The sequence below is a fragment of the Dermacentor albipictus genome, unplaced genomic scaffold, assembly GCF_038994185.2.
Source record: "Dermacentor albipictus isolate Rhodes 1998 colony unplaced genomic scaffold, USDA_Dalb.pri_finalv2 scaffold_15, whole genome shotgun sequence".
NCBI classification, from domain to species: domain Eukaryota; kingdom Metazoa; phylum Arthropoda; class Arachnida; order Ixodida; family Ixodidae; genus Dermacentor; species Dermacentor albipictus.
The window spans coordinates 9,833,754-9,855,754 of NW_027225569.1; the positions used below are offsets into that span (position 1 = coordinate 9,833,754).

Sequence of the window (22,001 nt, forward strand, 5' to 3'; positions counted from 1 at the left end):
ACAGCTTGCGGAAAACGTGATTACGAGTGTATTTTGTCATCTCCAATGATTACACATGCCATCACTAGTTATTAGCGCTCACAACCGTATTTACGCTCAGCATGCCAAACTGTCACGCACTCATCCACCGAACGCAAAAGAAGTGCGCGAGCATAATAAAAAGTAGCCCAAATGAGCCAGTCATACAGAACATGTGCGCTTACCAGTTTTGTGGCGCTCTCGCTTTTCTTTTGCAGCTTCCTCTTTCCACTTTTGCTTGAGATTGTTCCAACATTTCTTCAGTTGGAGGTGGTCACGCCGCGTAATCCCGTGGTTCGCATTATACTGTTTAGCTATTTCTTTCCATGTTTCGTTCTTCTTTGGCAATGATGCGACATCAGTTTTTTTTACATTCTACAATATGCTTGCAGTCATTGACAAGTGCGGTCAGTAGGCTCTTCTCGTCTTCAGTAAAACGAGGTGCCGTCTTGCGTTGCGGTGCATTCTCTTCGGAGGAGAGCGTACGTGAGTGCGACGTGAGCTTGTTGACGGAACAACAACTTCGTAGCGAATGAGGCGCGCGGACGGCGCGCGAGCCCCACAACTTGTTTTCCTAACAGACGACACTTTCCTAGCAGACGACACGCGCTGGCAATTTGCTATGTCCATCACTGTGCCACAATCTCCCTGTCGTTCTCGACAAACCATCCATGCGGCAAATTGTTTGCACGTGTCATTTTGTTTATGTATTTATTTACTTTGATTTTTTATCGGGTGTTGTCACCCATATGGGTCCGGACAGCGGACTCTACGGCGCTCGGTACTCCTCGTTCGCAGCACATGTTGCTGTTTTTTTTCTTGTTTATGACTCCAGCCTAGCTGCCTTTCTGCTGGAATGCCTATAGGCGAAAGGGGACGCGCGAGCTCCCCGGAAACCGAACATATGCCTCATCTCGGCCTCTTGCATCAGGTTGCCCGTCCAGACGGCGCACGAACGCCTTGCGGCAATCGAGAACAAAAGCCGTTGAAAGACCACCATACGAACCAACCATTTCGTTCGCTTCTCTATGGCCATTCCTACAAACCTGCAACAAGACCTTTTGGTTAAAAAAAAAAAGCTAAAACCGAAATAAATGTGGCTATAAAGGTTCTTAATTTGCACTCAAATACACTGTCGCGTAAAAGCGGAGCGCCGGCTTGGAAAAATGGTGAAACCTTCAACTCAAAAAGCGCGCCAGAACACCGAAACGTCTTTATTTAACAGTGCTCTCAATCTGGACCACTTCCCCTCCTGTTGGAAGGTTGGCAGAATAATTTTCATACTGAAGCCTGGTCGTCCCCCTCACTATTATTCAAAGGCTAGCGCAATATAGCGGGGCGCTGGGCTTTGAATTTAGCAGATAGCCTTTCAATAATGATGACACACCAACTATCCCAGCTTTCTGCCTTGATCCCCCTCACCTTCCATCCGCGTACGGGCCCCTTGTCATGAACTCGCTTTTCGCGAAGGTCCTCGAACGCCTACTAAATTCCCAGCTATACTATTTCTTGCACTCACACAATCTTTTTCATCCTCGCCAGTTCGGATTTACACATGCTCATGGTGCCCTTCAGGCGCTCTATGCATTACGTCAGAGGCTGTGCGCCCTGAAATTCACCAAGACTCCAGCCGTCCTCATCTCGTTAGATTTTACAGGGGCCTTCAACAGCGTGTGGCACGACGCGGTTCTCTTGTTTTTCCGCAAGCACCACTGCCCTGTCAACCTCAACAACCTGCTCCAGTCCTTTCTGACGGGTCGAACCGTTGTCTTTCGTTCGCACGGGGGTGAGGTGACTGCACGCTCGTCGACTGGCACCCCTCAAGGCACCCCTCAAGGATCACTGGTCAGCCCGCTATTATGGAACGTAGTCATCCATTCGCTCTTAGATCTCGACCTTCCCAAGGGAGTACACATGCAGGCCTGTGCGGACGACACCATACTCCTCATTACTGGCACTTCGCGTTTGCAACTGCAGGCCTTGGCGGAATCGGTCCTTACATTGGTCTCTAATTGGTCTCGACAGAACAAGGTCCAAATCAGTCACACAAAATCTTTCTTTGCACTTTTTAGCAACGGCCACTTTGGAACGTCAAAGCGGCGGCCGTCCATCCGATTGGATGGTGCTTTCTTGCAGTGCAAGGATCGCATCAAACTCCTTGGTGTGGTCTTTGACGATAAACTTGACTTCTTTTCCCAGGCTGACTATATTAAATCTGAATCAGAGGTATTGGCTGTTCGATTATTAAATTTTATCCGTTTACATCGCACGCTCCCTCCGGCAATTATTCGCCGACTATGCCGACAGGTTCTGCTGCCTGCCGTTGCGTACGCGTCCCCAGTTTGGTGGCCCCCCTTCCCCTCCGCCCACCTTACTACGCACGTCCTCTCTGCCCAGCGGTCCCTTCTTGTCGCCATGACGGGCGCTACCACACGACGCGCACGTCGGCATTTCATGTGTTAGCCAACTGTCCTCCCCTTACTGTGGAGTTGGATCGATTGACGGCAGAGTTCTTCCTATTTACACATCGCCAGGTGACTCATTGTGGCGTTGAAACTTTTCATCCCCACCTACTCGACTTCCCCTGTGACCCGTGGACGGAGCACCCTAGTGAGCGCGTCCGGTTTCCCTTCACGCGCCTCATCCCTGAACAGGCTAATATGCTTTCCCGGGCTCCTGTTTATCACGTATATAGGGACGGCGCCTACACCACCACTGCGGCGGGCGCCGCGTTTGTAGCCTTGGATCGGTGTGGTCGAGTCGTGCGTGAGAGCAAATACCGGGTTGTTAGTGCTGTTACGTTTCGCCTACGACGCGCGGTAAAGCCAGCGCGGATGCAACGTACGCCGGAGCTTCGTTCCAAGCGGCGGACATTTTGGCCCGTTCGGAGCGGCCGCGAGCGCGCCCCGCCGAGCGCGTCCCGGCATGATCAGTGCCACGTGTCTTTGTGCGTGTGTGTGTGTGTGCCCACGCTTGTCAAAGCGCGGCAGCCGGGGAGAGGAGCTCCCCCAGTGTGAAGCGAGGAGGTCTGTCCGGCGCCGGCCCGGCTGATGCGTCACCTCCTTGTTCCAACGTGTCTTTCCGTCCGTCCGTCGCCGCTGTCACGTGGTGTAGTCCCGTGACCTTCCCTCTTGCTCTCAAGTCCGAGAGTATAAGAGCAGCTGCCCCCGGACGCCAGGAGAGGGCTCCGATTTCTGCTGTTGAGTAACGTGCTCTCCCGTCTCTCTACTTCGGTCGACCTGACCGCCCGCTCTTTGCGATGCTAGAATAAACAAGTTGTTCTGTTAGCAGTCGCCTCATGCTTTGCTGGGACCTTCGGATGCTTCCAGTGTGCCCCAGGCCGCCAGGCCAACGCTACCCTTGGGGCTTGCGGCCCAGTTGCAATAACGGGCGTCAGCACTGAGGTTCCAACAGCTGGTGGCCGCGCTGAGATTCCAACAGCCGGTGCCATCGGTGCGGTTCAAACATCTGGTTGCCAGCGGTGGGATCGCGACAACGGAGGCCAGCAGCGAAGATATGCGGTTGACTGTATGCTGAGCAGCACAACGACCATCCGGGAGCAGTGCAACGAGCCCTGTGTGATGACTGGTTGCCTGCAGCGGAACGACTGCGCTGAAATCTTGGCTGCGAGGTTTGGTGAGTGCGGGACTTTCTTCTTCTGAGTTTTGCCAGGCTTTTGTTAGTGTCAGAAACATAGCTGGTAATTGTGGTTGTCGTTGCTGCCGGGTTAGTTTGCGGCAAGACAATAGTAGGCAGTAGAAAAAGCAGCATTCAGAGCAGCCATGGATTTGAAGTCGTTGCGCAAACCGAAATTGTTGGAGCTTGCAAGAGAGTTGGGTCTGGATGTCTCAGACAAACTCAGAAAACCAGAACTGCTAAGGGTTATTCTTGAGTTAGGAGCTGAGGATGACGAGCTGTCGGAATGCCTTGAGACCATTGAGGAGAGGGAGACTGCAAAAAGACAGGAGCGCGAACTTAAAGAGCAAAAAGATGAGCTTGAACGTAAAGAACAGAGAGAGAGAGATGAGCGCGAACGAAAAGAGCAGAAAGAAAAAGAACAGCGCGACCACGCTTTGGAAATGAAGCGTCTCGAGGTAGAGATGGAACGCGCTCGTAATGGAAGTCAGGCACACGGTGCAGGAGAACGAGTATTGTTCAAAATGACTGACCTGATGCGGCCGTTTAAGCTTGGAAAGGACATTGGTTTGTTCCTGGTTAACTTTGAGCGAACGTGCGAGAAGCAGGGGTTCTCTCGGGAAACGTGGCCACAGCGCTTGCTCACTTTGTTACCCGGCGAGGCGGCCGACGTAGTCGCTCGCTTGGAGAGAGAGGAGGCAGAGGATTTCGACAAAGTGAAATCGAGTCTGCTAAAAAAGTACAGGCTGTCCGCGGAGGCGTTCCGTCGGAAGTTTCGAGAAAATGAGAAAGGCAAAAGTGAGTCGTATACAGAGTTTGCCTACAGGCTTATGTCAAACATGCAGGAGTGGCTCAAAGAAGAGAAAGCGTTTGGTGACCACGAGAAAGTTCTGCAGTGTTTCGGGCTAGAACAGTTTTATAGTCGGTTACCTGAGAACGTGCGCTACTGGGTCTTGGATAGGCCAGACGTTAGTACGGTGGCTAGAGCCGCTGAGCTAGCCGAAGAGTTTGTGACGCGTCGGGCTCGCGGAGCTAAGGACGGTCAAAAGGGTGAATTTGGCTCTAAGTTCGAGAGGCCGAAGTTCACGCCCATGAGAGCAAAGGGGGACACACGTACTGCGGATGCGAGTGAAAGCAGTCCGACCGAACGTAAGGAGACGGCGGCAGCCGAAGCCGAACGCAGAAAGCGGTTCGAGACGAGGCAAGCGCGCGTGTGTTATACGTGCCAGAAGCCGGGTCACTTTTCGGCGCAGTGTCCGGAAACAAAAACAAAAGTCGTGTTTTTGTCATTATGCAGCACTGACGAGAACATGAAGCTTCTCGAGCCTTACATGCGAGACCTCCTCGCAAACGGGAAGGAGTGCCGAGTGCTTCGCGATTCCGCAGCTACGATGGATGTAGTTCACCCTTCTTACGTAGAACCCGATATGTTCACGGGCGAGTGCGCATGGATCAAGCAAGCCGTGGAAGCTCATAGCGTGTGTCTGCCCGTAGCAAAAGTGCTTATTGAAGGACCTTTCGGAGCACTTGAGACGGAGGCGGCAGTGTCATCTATGCTGCCCCCCCAGTACCCGTACCTATTTTCGAACAGGTCCGATCACCTCCTGCGCGAGAAGGAGGTGATCTCTTTTGATCTTTTGTTTGGTGAGGCTAGCGTTCAGGCCTTAACCAGATCGAAGGTTCGGGAGCTCGCTGCAAAGGCGGTAGTTGCGGGGCCGACGTTGTCGAACGATGAAAAAGGGTCAGAGGCGCAGCAAGGTGATATTCAGAGCACGCCCGAACTGAATAAAATTGAGCCTGTAGCGTTAAAGGCACCAGATACTGGAGAGGAAATTCCCGATGCGGGAAAGTTAGAAGAGCTATCTGCAGATTTGCTCATCGCGCCTACGTCAGACGGACTTAATAGGTTGCTAAAAGTCAGCCGGTCGGCTTTGATAGCCGAGCAAAAGAAGGATGGCAGCCTAGAAAACATACGCTGCATTGTCAAAGAAGGTACCGCCAAGAAAAATGCTCGCTTTGTGGAAAGAGGTGGGGTCCTGTACCGGAAGTATGTAGACCGCAGGGGAGTGGAGTTCAATCAGCTGATCGTGCCTCAGTGCTATCGTCAGGATCTGTTGCGCTTGTCGCATGGGGGTTCGTGGTCCGGACACCTAGGAGTTAAGAAAACTAAGGACCGTCTCTTGCAAGAGTACTATTGGCCAGGGTGTTTTCGGGACGCAGACCACTTTGTGAAGACATGCGACACCTGTCAGCGGGTGGGCAAACCAGGGGACAAATCGAGGGCGCCGTTGAAGTTGGTACCTATCATTACGGAGCCTTTTAGACGGCTCGTTATTGATACAGTGGGACCTCTGCCGGTAACAGCCACGGGGTACAGACACATTTTGACTGTGATCTGCCCAGCGACAAAGTTCCCTGAAGCAGTGCCGCTTAAAGAACTCAGCTCAGTTGAGATAGTCAATGCACTACTGTCCATATTTGCGCGAGTTGGTTTTCCTGCGGAAATCCAATCAGATCAGGGCACAGTGTTTACTAGCGCTTTGACGACGGCCTTTCTCGAAAGGTGCGGGGTAAAGCTGCTACACAGCTCAGTGCACCACCCCCAGTCGAATTCCGTTGAGAAGCTCCACTCCGTCATGAAGCGCGTGTTGAGAGCATTGTGTTTTGAACATCAAACTGACTGGGAGCTGTGTCTGCCTGGGGCGATGTTTGCATTACGGACCGCGCCGCATGCGGCTACGGGGTTTTCGCCAGCTGAGCTGGTGTACGGTCGCTCGCTTCGGTCTCCGCTTCGCATGCTTCGAGAATCGTGGGAAGGCAGGGGCGACGACCCAGTCGTGGTGGAGTACGTGCTTAAGCTCCTCGAACGCTTAAGAAGGGCACAGGAGTTGTCAGGTGAAGCAATGGCAAAGGCCCAGCAGAAGGCCAAAGTTTATTATGATCGGACAGCCCGGGCCCGTCGTTTTGAGGTGGGCGATGAGGTCATGATATTGCGCACATCGCTAAAAAACAAACTCGACGTGCAGTGGGAGGGCCCAGCACAAATTGTTCAAAAACTGTCGGACGTTAACTACGTGGTGAGTCTGCCAGGAAAACGGAAAGCACAGCAAGTTTACCACTGTAATCTGCTCAAACCCTATAAGCAACGGGAAGCAGTAGTGTGTATGATGGTAAACGCTCCCGAAGAACTTCCGGTCGAGCTTCCGGGACTAGGCTCAGTGACGAACAGGGAAGACACCGATCAAGTCATTAGTGACTTAATCAGTAAAGCACCGCTGTCGCCTGAGCAGAAAACCGAACTGCGCCAGCTCTTACAAGAGTTTCAAGGTCAGTTCTCTGAGAGGCCTGGTAGGACTTCTGTCCTTACCCATGATATAGAACTTACCTCCCCAGAGCCAGTACGATCCAAGGCGTACCGGGTGTCACCCCGCCAGCACGATATTATGGAGGCTGAGGTAAAGAAGATGCTACAGCTCGGTGTTATTGAGGCGGGTGAGAGTGATTATACCTCCCCTTTGATTTTAGTTGAGGTACCGGGCAAGGAACCTCGTCCTTGTGTCGACTACCGCAGGCTAAATTCCATAACTAAAGATCAAATTTATCCGATCCCTAACATCGAGGAGCGACTTGAGAAAGTTAGTAGCGCTCAGTTTATTTCCACCCTAGATCTTGTCAGGGGTTATTGGCAGGTTCCACTTACAGAAGAGGCTAGTAGGTATGCGGCGTTCATTTCACCAATGGGAACATTCCGTCCTAAAGTGTTGAGTTTTGGTTTGAAGAACGCGCCATACTGTTTTTCAAGCCTCATGGATAAAGTGTTGCGGGGACTGCAAGAATTCGCTTTACCGTATTTAGACGACGTAGCGATATTCTCCGCATCCTGGTCTGAGCATATGGCACACTTGCGGGCAGTGCTAACCCGCCTGCGCGAAGCGGGCTTGACAGTCAAGGCTCCCAAGTGCCAGTTAGCACAGGCCGAGGTTGTCTACCTTGGTCACGTGATTGGTCGGGGTCGTCGCCGCCCGTCTGAAATAAAGGTGGCCGCTGTGCGAGACTTTCCGCAACCGCGCACGAAGACCGATATTCGGTCGTTCTTAGGTGTCGCCGGCTACTATCAGAGGTACATCCCCAGGTACTCTGATATCGCGGCTCCCCTGACGGATGCTCTAAGAAAGACAGAGCCGCAAACAGTCGTCTGGGACGAGACCAAGGAAAGAGCTTTTAACGCCCTAAAGAGTGCCCTAACAAGCCAGCCTGTGCTACGATCGCCCGACTACACCAAAGGGTTCGTTGTTCAGTGCGATGCTAGTGAGCGAGGCATGGGCGTTGTACTGTGCCAACGGGAAAATGGAGAAGTAGAACACCCCGTCCTGTATGCTAGTCGTAAGCTGACCAGTCGTGAGCAGGCGTACAGCGCCACCGAGAAAGAGTGTGCGTGTCTCGTGTGGGCCGTTCAGAAATTGTCATGCTATCTAGCCGGCTCGAGGTTTATCATTGAGACGGATCACTGCCCTCTCCAATGGCTGCAGACCATCTCTCCCAAAAATGGCCGCCTCCTGCGCTGGAGCCTCGCTTTGCAACAACAATCTTTGAGGTGCGTTACAAAAAGGGGAGTCTCAACGGTAACGCCGATGGCTTAAGTCGAAGCCCCTAACGTGGGAATCAGCCTCAAAATTGCTTGTTATTGATGTTTTTCTTCCTGAGGCAGGATTTTTAACATATTGCTTTTGTGTAGTGTTTCAAAGTGATGATGTGCTTTCTAGTGCAATTTTCCAATTTGTGGACGCGTTCTGAGTGCTGCTAGACTACTGTAAGGAACTAGGCAGTAGTATTAAAGGGGAAAGAGCCTGGCATGGCTTAGTGAGGGTTGTGCCGTGCTTGCTGACTGAGCGGCTGAGTTTCGGCGTAGTTCTAACGCTTGCTGGGAACGAGAGAAAAATGAAAACTCTCCCGAAGTCACTTTGCAGTGTCCTCTGTGAACCTGAACGTGAGAACGAGGCCTTCTCGGTGCGCTGCGCTCAAGAAACGCCGAGGGACGACCGACTTCGGTTATGAGCATCATCGAGCGACATCCCTCCGGACAGCGGATGCAGTCCCCTGACCATCGGGATCTCCCTCCCCCGGCGGGGCGGTCTGTTACGTTTCGCCTACGACGCGCGGTAAAGCCAGCGCGGATGCAACGTACGCCGGAGCTTCGTTCCAAGCGGCGGACATTTTGGCCCGTTCGGAGCGGCCGCGAGCGCGCCCCGCCGAGCGCGTCCCGGCATGATCAGTGCCACGTGTCTTTGTGCGTGTGTGTGTGTGTGCCCACGCTTGTCAAAGCGCGGCAGCCGGGGAGAGGAGCTCCCCCAGTGTGAAGCGAGGAGGTCTGTCCGGCGCCGGCCCGGCTGATGCGTCACCTCCTTGTTCCAACGTGTCTTTCCGTCCGTCCGTCGCCGCTGTCACGTGGTGTAGTCCCGTGACCTTCCCTCTTGCTCTCAAGTCCGAGAGTATAAGAGCAGCTGCCCCCGGACGCCAGGAGAGGGCTCCGATTTCTGCTGTTGAGTAACGTGCTCTCCCGTCTCTCTACTTCGGTCGACCTGACCGCCCGCTCTTTGCGATGCTAGAATAAACAAGTTGTTCTGTTAGCAGTCGCCTCATGCTTTGCTGGGACCTTCGGATGCTTCCAGTGTGCCCCAGGCCGCCAGGCCAACGCTACCCTTGGGGCTTGCGGCCCAGTTGCAATAACGGGCGTCAGCACTGAGGTTCCAACAGCTGGTGGCCGCGCTGAGATTCCAACAGCCGGTGCCATCGGTGCGGTTCAAACAGTGCCTCTGGAGCATTCGGCACTGAGCTGTGTGCACGTGAGGAGGCGCTGGCACATATAGCTACCCTGCGCCACACGGTATACCTGTACACCGACTGTCTGTCGCTGTTGGTGGCCTTGTCGCGGTTGCGCGCTGCGGGGGAGCAGATACGGCGGTTCAGGAATGAGCTTCCTTTCTTGGCAAGAAACTGACCTTGTGTCCTGTTATTTCATGTACCACGGCACCGGGCGTGCTGGGTAACGAGCTCGCTGACACCGCCGCCTTGTCTGCGTGCACTAATGGAGCAGTTCGAACGACCGCTCACTCCGTTTGATCGATCAAAAAGCGGTTTTTTGGGATTGCTACGAACCAGCGGCACTAGTACTGGCAGCGGGAGGGGCGGGGCACCTGCCTCTACGCTTGGGTGACCAGTGTTCAATCAATCCCTGGCTGGTTCCATCCAAAACACTTACTCGTTCACCTCTTCACAGGACATGGACACTTCCCATATTACTTGCATCGATTTCATCTTAGTGCCGTGAATCTGTGTACCTGCGTTGCGGAGTGCGAGGGAACGGAGCACTATTTTACTGCGTGCCCAGGTACTGCGTCGATAGTGGCACAAATGTGCGCTGACTCCCGGATTGAGCATCTGACGCCAGCAGTGTACCTTGCGATGCTGCAAAGTAAACGACAGCGCGCATTGTTATTACAGTTAGCCCATGCCATTGTTCGCTCTGTGCCTGCGCAACCCACCACTACCACTTTTCCGGACGGCTCATAACTCCCTTTGCTCTTCCATGGCTTCTGTCTCACACCTCGCTCTTTCACGCTTTCATATTACTTTTGCATGTCTGTTCGTGCCATTAGCACTGTACATGCCGACCGTGGTGGGGTCTATAACCCGTTGCTTATGGTCCTAACCGCATGCTCCATCTACATTACCTCCCTTCCTATCCACTGTGTCATATCTCTCTTTCTATCACTCTCTTGCTGCATAACATACTTCCTTCAGACTCATGCTGGCACGCATCATTGAGCTCCGCCTGCTCGGCGACTATCCCGGGCATTTGTGATTTAGAGCTTTCAGGTCAATCACCAGATCATGCCGCTCTTGGCCTACCACGGACCTAGCCTCCTGCCCCGCTGATATGCGATAGACCCGGACCCTAGCACATGGAAGTGCGCACATTGATCTGTCCCCTGGCCAGAAGATGGACAATCGAAGGAAGATGGCCGGCGCAATTTAAAATATCGCATCTTCATGCAATAAAGCTGCAGAATCCCAACGACTGCACATCCCTGCCGGAGCTTAATGCTTAATAAAACGTACAGGAGCACGCTACTTGGTGTGTCCGAGCTGCCAATTTTGATGACTTACTCCATACTCATATACTATCCTAACTTATACCTTTGGCTTCAGCTCCGAACTTTTTTTACCTTATTGGCTTTTGTATCTAAATTTATTTTGAATTGTCATTCGTGATGATGCCTCAATCTTTTATATTTTGATTGGCGTTCTAAGCCCGTTATACGTCATTGTGGCGCGGGCCTCCCCCTCATTTCTTTTATGTTCTTTTTGCACTGGGGGAAACAACTATGCAATGAATGTGGCTGTTACACTTTGTTCAGCAACGCAACGATTCTTGGTAGGGGCAAGGACATAGAAGAGCGAGAAATCCTGGAAGCCAACTACATCAGTTTATTAAGTGACGGCTGCATTAGTACAACCTCGGGGCGCTTACTTGAAAAAGAATTTGCCTTTTTAGATCAGTTACGATAGGTGCAATAATTTCACTTTTCATGCTCTGCTTAGTGATGCTGCTGTTGCGCATGCTCTGCTGGTCTTGCTGGGAATTCGCCATTTCAAATACAGCTCAGTTGATATTCCTGTCGTTGCGGTGTGAATCTCTCTTCTTGTCCATTGTGTTTTGCGACTGGTTTTTTCCTTCAGCCTGATGTAGGCAGTATAGGCCTTCGGCTGAGGTAACTACGCAGCTTCCGCACATTGTTTGTCTTTCCTGTCCGATTATCCTGTGACAACCTCGTCGCCTATGGAGTGCAGCTTCAAGATGCATCGTCAGTGCTTACACACCGCCTACTGCTTCGCTCTTGATGGCACCAACTAGGAAAACTGCTGAACTAAGCGGCTCAGAAAGGTAACGACATTGACGGGTGAATCTCGCTTTAGTCCGGCTAGAGACACGCCAGCATGAAACAGAACGCCTTCGCACGTTTGCAGCGCAAGCTTCGAACCCTGCCACTTGTATTCCTGACGCTGAGTGCACTCGGGCCAAAATGCCCATATCTTCGCCAAAACGAGTCGGCAGCAGGACTCCGCTCACCGATAGGACGCTCTTGCCAAGCAAGCCTGCATCATGGTGACCAACCTGCAAATCTTGCGCCTTTCCCTGCAGTGGACCATGAGTTCACGAGTCAAACATGGAAGAGCTTCCGTGAAGACACTTAACTTTTCTGTTCTACAGATTCCTACGAAGGAGGGATCAACCATATGTTTATACTAAAATTGAAAATGTCGCCATTAGCACTTCCCCAGCATGACCCCCGAGATAAGACAGTGCGCACGATACGGTATATTGTCACGGCTCACTGGAGACAAGAAAGGAGAGCGGTATTTATTCGAGAGAGTTAAGGCAAGCGCTCAGGCCAGGCTTCTTCTTCTCTAGCGCCTCGCTTGCACAGATGAGGTCGTCGTCTTTTTCGTCAACGTGGTCGGGCGCTGATGGCGTCGCGGCGTTTGCCCTCCTCCAGAAAGAGCATCGTCCCGATGCTCGGCGGGTAGCATCTGGTGTCCAGCAAACCAGAGCGTGTCCATGTCACTCAGAAAAATACGGTTTCATGCGCACCACGTGCACAGTCTCAGGCAGGTCCTGACGGCGCCTCGAGCAGGATGGGCTGTCAGGAACGACTTCATAGTTGACGTCGCTAAGGCGTCGTAAAACCTTGTACGGTCCGAAGTATCGTCGCAGAAGTTTCTCCGCGAGGCCTCGGCGGCGTACTGGAGCCCAAACCCACACTCTTTGCCCGGGCTGGTAGACGACGCATCGATGGTGTTCATTGTAACGTCGGGCATCACGGTCTTGCTGGCTAGCTATGCGAACGCGCGCGAGCTGTCTTGCTTCTTCAGCGCGCTCTGTAAAATCTGCGGCGTCAGTCTCGGAATCGCTGAAGTCATGAGGAAGCATAGCATCCAGCATTGTAGTCACTTCTCGACCGTGGAGGAGACTGAATGGCGTCATTCTTGTTGTTTCTTGCCGAGCCGTATTAAAAGCAAACGTTACGTAGGGTAATATTTGGTCCCAGTTCTTGTGTTCCACATCGACATACATGCACAGCATGTCTGCGAGAGTCTTGTTGAGGCGCTCCGTAAGTCCATTGCTTTGCGGGTGATAGGCTGTCGTCCTTCTGTGTGCCGTGCCACTGAGGGTGAGTACAGTTCGCAAAAGTTCAGCCGTGAACGCGGTTCCCCTGTCGGTTACGATGACCGCTGGAGCACCGTGCCTCAGGACGACGTTTTCGATGAAGAACTGTGCTGCCTCGGCTGCTGTGCTGCTAGGAAGTGCCTTGGTTTCAGCATATCGCGTAAGGTAATCTGTCGCGACTATGATCCATTTATTTCCGGCAGCAGATATTAGGAATGGGCCCAAAAGGTCCATCCCAATTTGTGCAAACGGTGTTGCAGGCACTGGAACGGGATGTAATAGTCCGGCAGGTTTCGTAGGTGGCACTTTTCGCCGCTGACAGTCAAGGCACGTTCGAACGTAGTGCTTCACCTGTGCTGCGAGCCGTGGCCAGTAATACTTCTTTTTGATCCGTGCTAATGTTCTTGTGTAGCCTAAGTGACCTGAGGTAGCTTCGTCGTGACAGGCCTGCAAAATTTCATTGCGGAGTGTTTTAGGGACGACGAGTAGATATTTCTTCCCCGTTGAAGAGAAGTTCCTCCTAAAAAGAACACTGTTGCGTAGGCAGAATGATGACAGGTGCCTCGAGAACAATCTGGGCTTGTTTGTGGTGCGGCCTTCTAAGAAATCAATTAGTGACGCGAGCTCCTGGTCCTCTTGCTGTTGTTGAGAGATGGTGGCCGCATCAACAACTCCCAAAAAGCCAGTGGATTCGTCATCATCTCCGCCGGACGACTCGATCGGCGATCTGGAAAGGCAATCAGCGTCTAAGTGCTGCCTTCCCGATTTATAGACCACCGTCATGTCGTACTCTTGAAGCCGTAGGCTCCAGCGTGCCAAACGTGCAGATGGATCTTTCATGTTGGTCAACCAACAGAGAGAATGGTGGTCACTTATAACTTGAAATGGGCGGCCGTATATGTACGGACGGAACTTGGTAACTGCCCATACTACAGCCAAGCATTCCTTCTCTGTGGTGGAGTAGTTCGACTCGGCACGTGACAATGTTCTACTCGCGTAAGCGATGACTCGCTCAGCGCCGTCTTGCCGTTGAACAAGGACGGCGCCTAAACCTACGTTGCTGGCATCGGTGTGGATCATTGTCGGCGCATCCACGTCAAAGTGGGCAAGAACAGGCGGAGTTTGTAGACGGTGCCGCAACTCGTTAAATGCCGCCTCCTGCTCCTCGCCCCACTTAAACGTGACATCATCTCTGGTTAAGCAGGTAAGCGGTGAGGCGATGCGTGCAAAACCCGCAATAAATCGCCGGTAATATGCGCATAGGCCCAGGAAGCGTCTGACTGCCTTTTTGTCTGTAGGCCTTGAAAACTTTGCGACGGCTGCGATTTTCTCAGGATCAGGTCTGACACCTGTGTGACTTACTACGTGGCCCAAAAACTGTAGTTCTTCATATCCAAAGTGGCACTTTTCAGGTTTTAAGGTAAGCCCAGCGGACCGTATGGCTTGAAGAACCGACCGTAGCCGTCTGAGATGTTCATCAAATGTGGCAGAATAAACAATGACATCATCTAGGTAGACTAAGCAAGTCTTCTACTTAAGGTCTGAGAGTACAGTATCCATTAGTCTTTGGAACGTGGCTGGCGCGGAACACAAACCAAAAGGGAGAACTTTGAATTCATAGAGCCCATCAGGCGTTACAAATGCAGTCTTTTCGCGATCCCGCTCATCGACCTCTATTTGCCAGTATCCACTTTTTAAGTCCATCGATGAGAAGTACCGTGCATGCCGTAGCCTGTCGAGGGAATCGTCGATGCGTGGTAAGGGATACACATCTTTTTTTGTAATCCGATTGAGCTTGCGATAATCGATACAAAACCGCAGGCTACCATCCTTCTTCTTAACGAGTACCACGGGCGATGCCCAAGGGCTTTTTGACGGCTGGATGACATCATCTTCTAGCATTTGCTTGACTTGCCGCTGTATTGCTTCACGCTCTTTCTCAGCCACGCGATACGGATGCTGTCGGATGGGTATTGCTGTTTCCTCCGTAATGATGCGGTGTTTCGTCAGTGGTGTTTGACGCACTCGGGACGTTGTAGAGAAGCAGTCCTTAAAATCGGCAAGCAGTTCCCTGAGACTTTGTTTCTCTTGCGGCGCTAAACCTGGGTCAACGTCGACGACGGGTGCATGTGGCATCGTATCGGTGGTCGATTCTTCCTTTACAGCAAAGCAGTGTTGAACGTGGTCAATTTCATCAAAGTATGCCACAGCGGTGCCTTTACTGATGTGACGGCGTTCATTGGTAAAATTTGTCAGAAGTATCTCTGTGCGACCACCGATTAGGCTGACAATACCGCGAGCGATGGCAACACCTTGGTGGAACAGAAGTGCAGTTAGTTGTTCGGCTACGCCGTCCTTGTCAAACTGTTCTCCGCAACTGACGGAGACAAGACTGCATGATAGTGGTGGTATGCAGACGTCGTCGTCGGCGACACGTAACGATGTACGTTGGCGCTCTTCGTCGTGGCTCGTCTCTGTACTAGTTGACAAGGTTATCTCGCCATCCCGTATGTTAACGACGGCACCGTACTCCCTCAAGAAGTCCATTCCAAGGATGAGTGATCTGCAGCACTCCTTTAAGATCATAAAAGTGGCGACAAAAGCTGTATTTCCTATCTGGAGTCGTGCAGTACATTTTCCTGTAGGTGTCATTATCTGGCCCCCGGCAGTTCGAATATAAGGGCCCGTCCATTGCATTTTGACTTTCTTAAGCCGGTCTGCCAACTGCTCACTCATTATCGAAAAGTCTGCGCCAGTATCAACTAAAGCTGTCACGTCGTGCCCATCAATCGTTAAAAGTAGGTCGGAACTCACAAATTCGTCGGCGTTCCGATTCTCCGGGCTGCTCTGCTCGTTTCTCTGTAATGTTGGGGGACTTTCGGCGGTTCGACGACTTGCAACCTTCCCCCCGGAGGTCGCCGATTTCAGTTTCCCCGCCGTGGGCTTGGAGAGCGGCCTCTTACCACGTCGGCGAAACTGCGACGGTTCGGCGAAGAATAACGCAACGGAGACGGCGAGCGCGACCGGAGATTAGCTGAGCTGCCTTGTTCCCGAGTGGCACTGTCGTCGAAGCGTCGATGTCTCTCAGGAAACTGTCGTGGGGTGGCAGGTGGCATTTCCTGGATGCCACCTTGGCGATGAGGGCAAAAACGATAAATGTGCCCTGGTTCGCCACATTGAAAACACAATGGTCGGCGATCAGCAGTGCGCCATACGTCGGTCCTGCGAAGCTGGGGTCGCCTGAAATGCTCCCTCTGTATCCAGGCAGCAATAGGTGGCCGCTGGTGGTACTGCTGTACTGGCCCGGTAGAAAGAGGGCGTCGAACAGCGTCCGCGTAGCTGTATGCGCGCGGCTCTAAGCGTGGCTCGGGACACGGTTGAGGGAGTGGCTCAGGTGACGCAAATGCTTGCCGGATTTCTTGGCGGACAACTTCAGCGACCGAAGCAACAGTGAACTCCTTCGGTGTCGCAGTTTGCTTCGCAATCTCCTCGCGCACAATGTCTCTTATTAGTTCACGTAGCGAGGTCTCGTCTGTCGCTGTCAATACTGCGGCTCCTGCAGGCGCATCGTTAGTCAGGCGTTCGTATTGCCGGCAACGCTGCTGCAGCGCCCGCTCGATTGCTGTGGCTTCCTTAATGAACTCGTCTACAGTTGTAGGCGGGTTACGCACGAGACCAGCGAATAGCTGTTCTTTGACGCCGCGCATGAGATGGCTCAGCTTCTTGGAATCAGGCATGTTGGGATCCGCGCGGCGAAACAAACGAGACATGTCCTCGGCAAACATCGAAACACTTTCGTTTGGCTTCTGAATGCGCAACTCGAGAAGGCGTTGTGCATTATCTCGGCGATCAGTGCTTCCGAAGGTGTCAAGTAGCCGACGGCAAAATTCGTCCCACGTTGTCAAATGTGCCTCGCGGTTTTGGAACCACGTCCTTGCGCTACCTTCAAGAGCGAAGTACACATTGGAAAGCTTCTGGTCCGGACGCCACTGATTGACCTTAGCTACGCGTTCGTACTGGTCCAGCCAGTCTTCGGCGTCTTCATACGTGTCACCGTGGAAGCTAGTGGAGACTAGATTGTTTTGAACAGTCACCTGTGTTGGACTTCCAAGCGCCATTTCCTGAGTCGGTGAGGTCGCTGACAACGTGCCTTGGAAGAGGCCGAATTCCGGGCACAGACCTTGCAGGCGGCGGCTTGCGCGGTGCACAGGTGTCTCGACGCGTGGATGATGTCTTGAAGGGCTGGATGCAGGGCTACTCGCAGGAGTCGTCCCTATCATTAGGTGATGATGCGATACCCAGCACGTCCACCAGTGTCACGGCTCACTGGAGACAAGAAAGGAGAGCGGTATTTATTCGAGAGAGTTAAGGCAAGCGCTCAGGCCAGGCTTCTTCTTCTCTAGCGCCTCGCTTGCACAGATGAGGTCGTCGTCTTTTTCGTCAACGTGGTCGGGCGCTGATGGCGTCGCGGCAATATTATCTTGAAGGACCTATGCATGGACATGTGTCTTAGCCATCAACCCCCAGGTGCATGCTTCATCGGTTTAGGTGCTGCTTTGAGGCTGCTAATACAAAAATTATACAATCACCAGAGCTGTTTTGCCAAGTGAGTAGTCACGAGATGACTGTAATGCAAAGCTTTCAAAAATGTATGCGTACCTCTAAATAGCAGGCTGCATGGCCTAGCACATAAACATACGTTTTCCTGCACCATAACTTATCTTGCTATGAAGGAAAAAGGCAGAGCCCAATGCCTAATGAAATTACCTTTCCATCATCTCTCTCACTGTTGATCACAGTCTGGAGGCCCTTTGGCAGTTCGCTCATGAGAGCGTCCTCTAGCTCCTGAGAGTTCCAAGGTTGTCCTACAATGAGAAGCATTTAATAGGGATAAGAATTGGACACCGACAAAAGTAAATGACATGTAGTATACATGGCAAATCAAATGAGCCACACTGGCAGACATCTTAAAAGAAATGACTACAGCTTTGACACAATTAGAAAGCCTGACCACGTTAGCTTTCAAAGTAATAAATGCATTGAAAGTGTACAGTCTTTAGCTTAATCCTGAAACAATTATTTGTGCAGTTTCCAACATGCTGTGTATTTTTTCCTTTGCACTAATTGGAGTCACATTGCTGGAGGGTTCCACCTGCACTGCCTATAAGTAAAACCTTGGAGCGTCGCATTAGTTTGAGATCAGACTTCACTAAAGCAAAAGGAAGTTGTGATGTAGCAGACTACTAGAGTTCTAGTACTATGTTCGTAATTTTGTAAGGCTGCTAGCTGTGAACAATGATATTTATGTAATCTCAATTATTTTTTACAACCTGTATAGTGTTGCTGATGTGTAGCAATTCATTCTACAGCACTACCTTAACTAACAAAACAACTAATAACCGGGCTATTTTCTAATAATTAATTATAATGGCAGAACAACACAACTCCAGTCAAAAAAGGAAGTCGGTGGATGCAAACTCTTAATGGTGCTCTGCAACACGAAACGCACCTGCCAAATCTATTGCACATGTGCACAGAAAGAGATTTCAAACAAAAAAGGATGGATGCGTGATCAATAACTGATGGCTTTTAACATTACAAGCCAGGCTGTAAGTGCATATTAAACTCCAAAGCGCCCTAACATGTAGCAGGGACTAAAATTATCCACATGATACGTGAAAGGAGCCCTGCAAAACTTCCGAAAAATCTTGTTGAGCGGCACCAATAGCACCATCATGACACAGTGATTTTGTGTCCTTTATGTGGCGGAAATAAAATCGAAGAGAGGCATGCTGATGATTGGTTAAAATGCCATGTGCAATTTATGATCGCGCAGTATTGCGAGTACTCTGAAAAAAAAACAGATGCATAAAAATATATATGCATAAAAAGAGCATGCTTAAGAAAACATTTCCTACCGAGCTCATCTGGAACCATCTGCGCACCGCTGCTGCGTGGCAGTACATATTGAGGCAAAGGAAAAAATTCAATTCGATTTTCTGCAAATTTCTAATCGATTAGTTCTATTTAAACAACTGCTTACGCACAGTCCCACTAATTATGGAAACTATGCATCAACTAAGTTATAACAAATACTATGAGTCTCGCTCGTCCAAAGGCTTTCTTTTATCCACAGAGCACCACAAATGAGTGGCGCTCAATTTATCATATTTTGGGTGAATGCTGTGCACTAGATGGCACCAGGTCTCCACTCACCCCCCCCCCCCCCAAAAAAAAAATTTCTGTCGCTGCAGTTTGCAGGAATGAATTGGAAATGTGCCTCCCCAGGGATTTAGAGATTGTACTGTGGAGTTAGGCGGCCCTATTGACACCCGCCGCCATTTTCAATGCTAAAATCATTGTGTATTTCGATGTTTGCTCACTTCAAATAAACGATTAGGCCTGGATAGCTCTAGTGAGGCATGTTCAGAGCTTCAACTTAGTATCGATGATTACGAAGAAGAGCACAAATCTCTGGTGGCGTCACCAGCTTGAATGTGGCTCAATGAAGATGCTTAGCCGCTGGCACCTCTGTGGTTTCCTGTATTCACAGTGCCAGAAATAATGTGTCGTGTGTGAACTCTATTCCAAGAAATGTCAAGCTTCAAATAGACAGTTTCCGTGAGAATGTCTATCTGCAACTTAGAAACACTGACATACAAGAGAAAATGTCATATGAACTGCTGATATTACAATAACGAAAGCTATCCATAAGCATTACGCATAAAGATTGGTGATGGCTTCCTGAAAAAAAAAGGGGGTTGGCTTGGAAATAGTCAAGGCACATCTGGATAAGACTGTGCTTATCTGAAAGTTTTCCACACAGACGGGGGTGAATATATAAATGTATGAGAATGTACTTTGAAAAGTGCTACAGGTATGTAGGTGAGTATTGGTGAAAATGACTCGATAAGTATGAGCGAGTGCACACATAAATATTGGTTAGCATGAGCAAGTGTCTCACAATCTGTTCCTGAAAACTAAGTAATGGTGTCAGAGAAATCTTACCAAGCTGGTCGGGCAGGACCACTGTGGCGCTGTCAAGGAACGCAGCAGCAGTGCTGCATCCTGAAGATAATGCACAAGCAATGTTATTGCAAATCAGTTCTGCGAAAATTAATGAACTAGAGGAAGCTTCGTGAACGTAAAAAAATGTCATGCACCCAACAGTAGCATGAAGCACCAGAGGAAATTTGTAGCTTTCTGCTGCTGTAGGGTGGAGGTCAATTTTTTCACTTTGAACAATAACTGAGACAGAACAACAGTCACACACGAGGATGGCAAACAAGAAAAAACTGGTCCTGTATATGAAGTATTGTCTTACTCGAAGGCTGCAAAGCTCTGGAACCATTGACACCTGATAACCTGTCACTAGGCTCTGCAATGACAACAGACCGACAAGTCTTTGTATATTACTTTCATACATTACAAAGTAAATATGTCAATGCAGCAACTTGCAATGCCATGCCTGCTTAACTTTTTATGGACTTTGAACAAGTAAGCCACTCCACAGCAAACTTTCTCATTGCCTTGAACAGCATTCACAAAGTTCTTCTCCTGCCTTGTCCCATAATCGAGCCAAGAGCTCATATATGTTAATGTTACAAGCTCCACCCCCTTCTTCTTCCCTTTCTTCTGCATGAAATATTTCCGAATTTGCTGGGGAGCATTTCACAGAAAAGCCGTGGTGTTCTGCCAACTTGTGCACTGCGGACAAACCCATGGTGAGCAAGAGCTGTGCTGACGGCTAACTGGGTGTAGCGCAAACATTTGCTTGAATTTTCAGCTGCTTTAGGCACATGCCTATGTACTATTTTCTAGACATGATCATCACGTGTACACATTTGTTCGTATTGTCTAAACCTGGAGCTCCTTGTGAGCGATTTACTGACGAGAAAATGTGTTTATGTGTAAATATGTACTACAGGCCCAATTTGGCCGGCCACTGCATCAGGCAATGCCTGACGAAAACACATAGCATCTACGGTCATGTTGGCGCTTTCAACACGACCTTCTTCCGATGGGTTGAATAATGGGGTTCAACACCTCAATGCGACACTGGAGCTATGAGAGATGTCATCGTGGAGGACTCTGGATTAATTTGGCCACATCAGTTCTTTAATGTGCACCTAAATCTAAACACCATGGGTGTGCTTGCATTTCGCCCTTTCAAAATCAAGCTGCCATGCCCAGGAATCGAACTATCAACCACATGCTTAACAGCACAATGCCAAAGCCGATAAGCCACCACGACGGGTATCATGTTAACTACACACTTACTTTGGACACTCCTGGACACAGTGCGGCACCAATTTACGGGCCTGAAGTACCTTATTAAGCAGTAAAAGAGAATCGCGCAAACCAGGACGACCACAAAATGAGGACGCACACAGAAGCGCTACTAACAACTGCGTTTATTCTCGCGCCACAACGCACATATATACACCATGGCCACAAATGCACAAATGTAATCAAAATGAACGCATCAAGTACGCCAGGCAGTTGTTAACAGATATGTGAGTTTAAAATACGACACTCTGCAGCATAGAGAGATAAGGATGGCACTGACACAGTCATCTGCTTTTTTTTTTCTTTATTTGATAAGCTTCTAGCACTAATCGCGCTTGCTCGCTTTTGCTTCGCCCCAGAATGAAGGTCTCATCAAAGCGCGGTGCACAACAGCGGCAAATATTCAAATCGGATGCAATATGTGCCTCTCTGTCAGCATTACTGATTGCTTTTATGGCATGTTCCTTCAGTCGCTCGTTGATAAATCACCCGGTCTGACTAATGCACGTCTTTGCACATGATAAAGGTAGGGCGGAAACCACTCCGATTGCATAGGGAACGTACGATATCCCATGCCTAATTTAGGAGCCTCGCCTGTTATCACTGAATGTCCGGGCCCAGTTTTGCGAGCTTATTCAGAGCAGAAAAATCTAGTGGGACGCCGTGCCTACTTGCGACCTTCTTAATGTTGTGGGAAACCTTATGTATATAAGGCACCACCACAGGTCATAACGCTTCACGTTCTGTCGTGGACCTCGTACTCGGCTTTCTGATTTCAACCTCTGTAACAGAATTTCGGCTATAGCTGTCAAAAGCCTCACAGGGAACC

At 50.5% G+C, this 22,001-nt stretch overlaps 1 protein-coding gene across 1 annotated transcript; it reads right to left on the reverse strand.

The window, feature by feature from the left end:
• Positions 1-781: 781 nt before the first annotated feature.
• On the reverse strand, positions 782-20,606 carry LOC139051879 (uncharacterized). Its single transcript, XM_070528913.1, has 5 exons — positions 20,603-20,606; positions 19,892-19,951; positions 17,651-17,748; positions 11,786-11,851; positions 782-1,064 (listed from the first exon to the last, which is right to left on the reverse strand). The coding sequence occupies exons 1-5, from the start codon at positions 20,604-20,606 to the stop codon at positions 879-881; spliced, it is 414 nt and encodes a 137-aa protein (XP_070385014.1). The 3' UTR covers positions 782-878.
• Between the last annotated feature and the right edge of the window lie 1,395 nt (positions 20,607-22,001).

Excerpts from the sequence above, each read along its gene's own strand:
- LOC139051879 (XM_070528913.1), bottom strand. Across the intron at positions 11,852-17,650 it reads GTGAGAGAGATGATGGAAAG|GGAAAGGCGCAAGATTTGCA; the intron begins GTAATTTCATTA and ends GGTCCACTGCAG. Across the intron at positions 1,065-11,785 it reads TTGGCAAGAGCGTCCTATCG|GTTTGTAGGAATGGCCATAG; the intron begins GTGAGCGGAGTC and ends GTCTTGTTGCAG.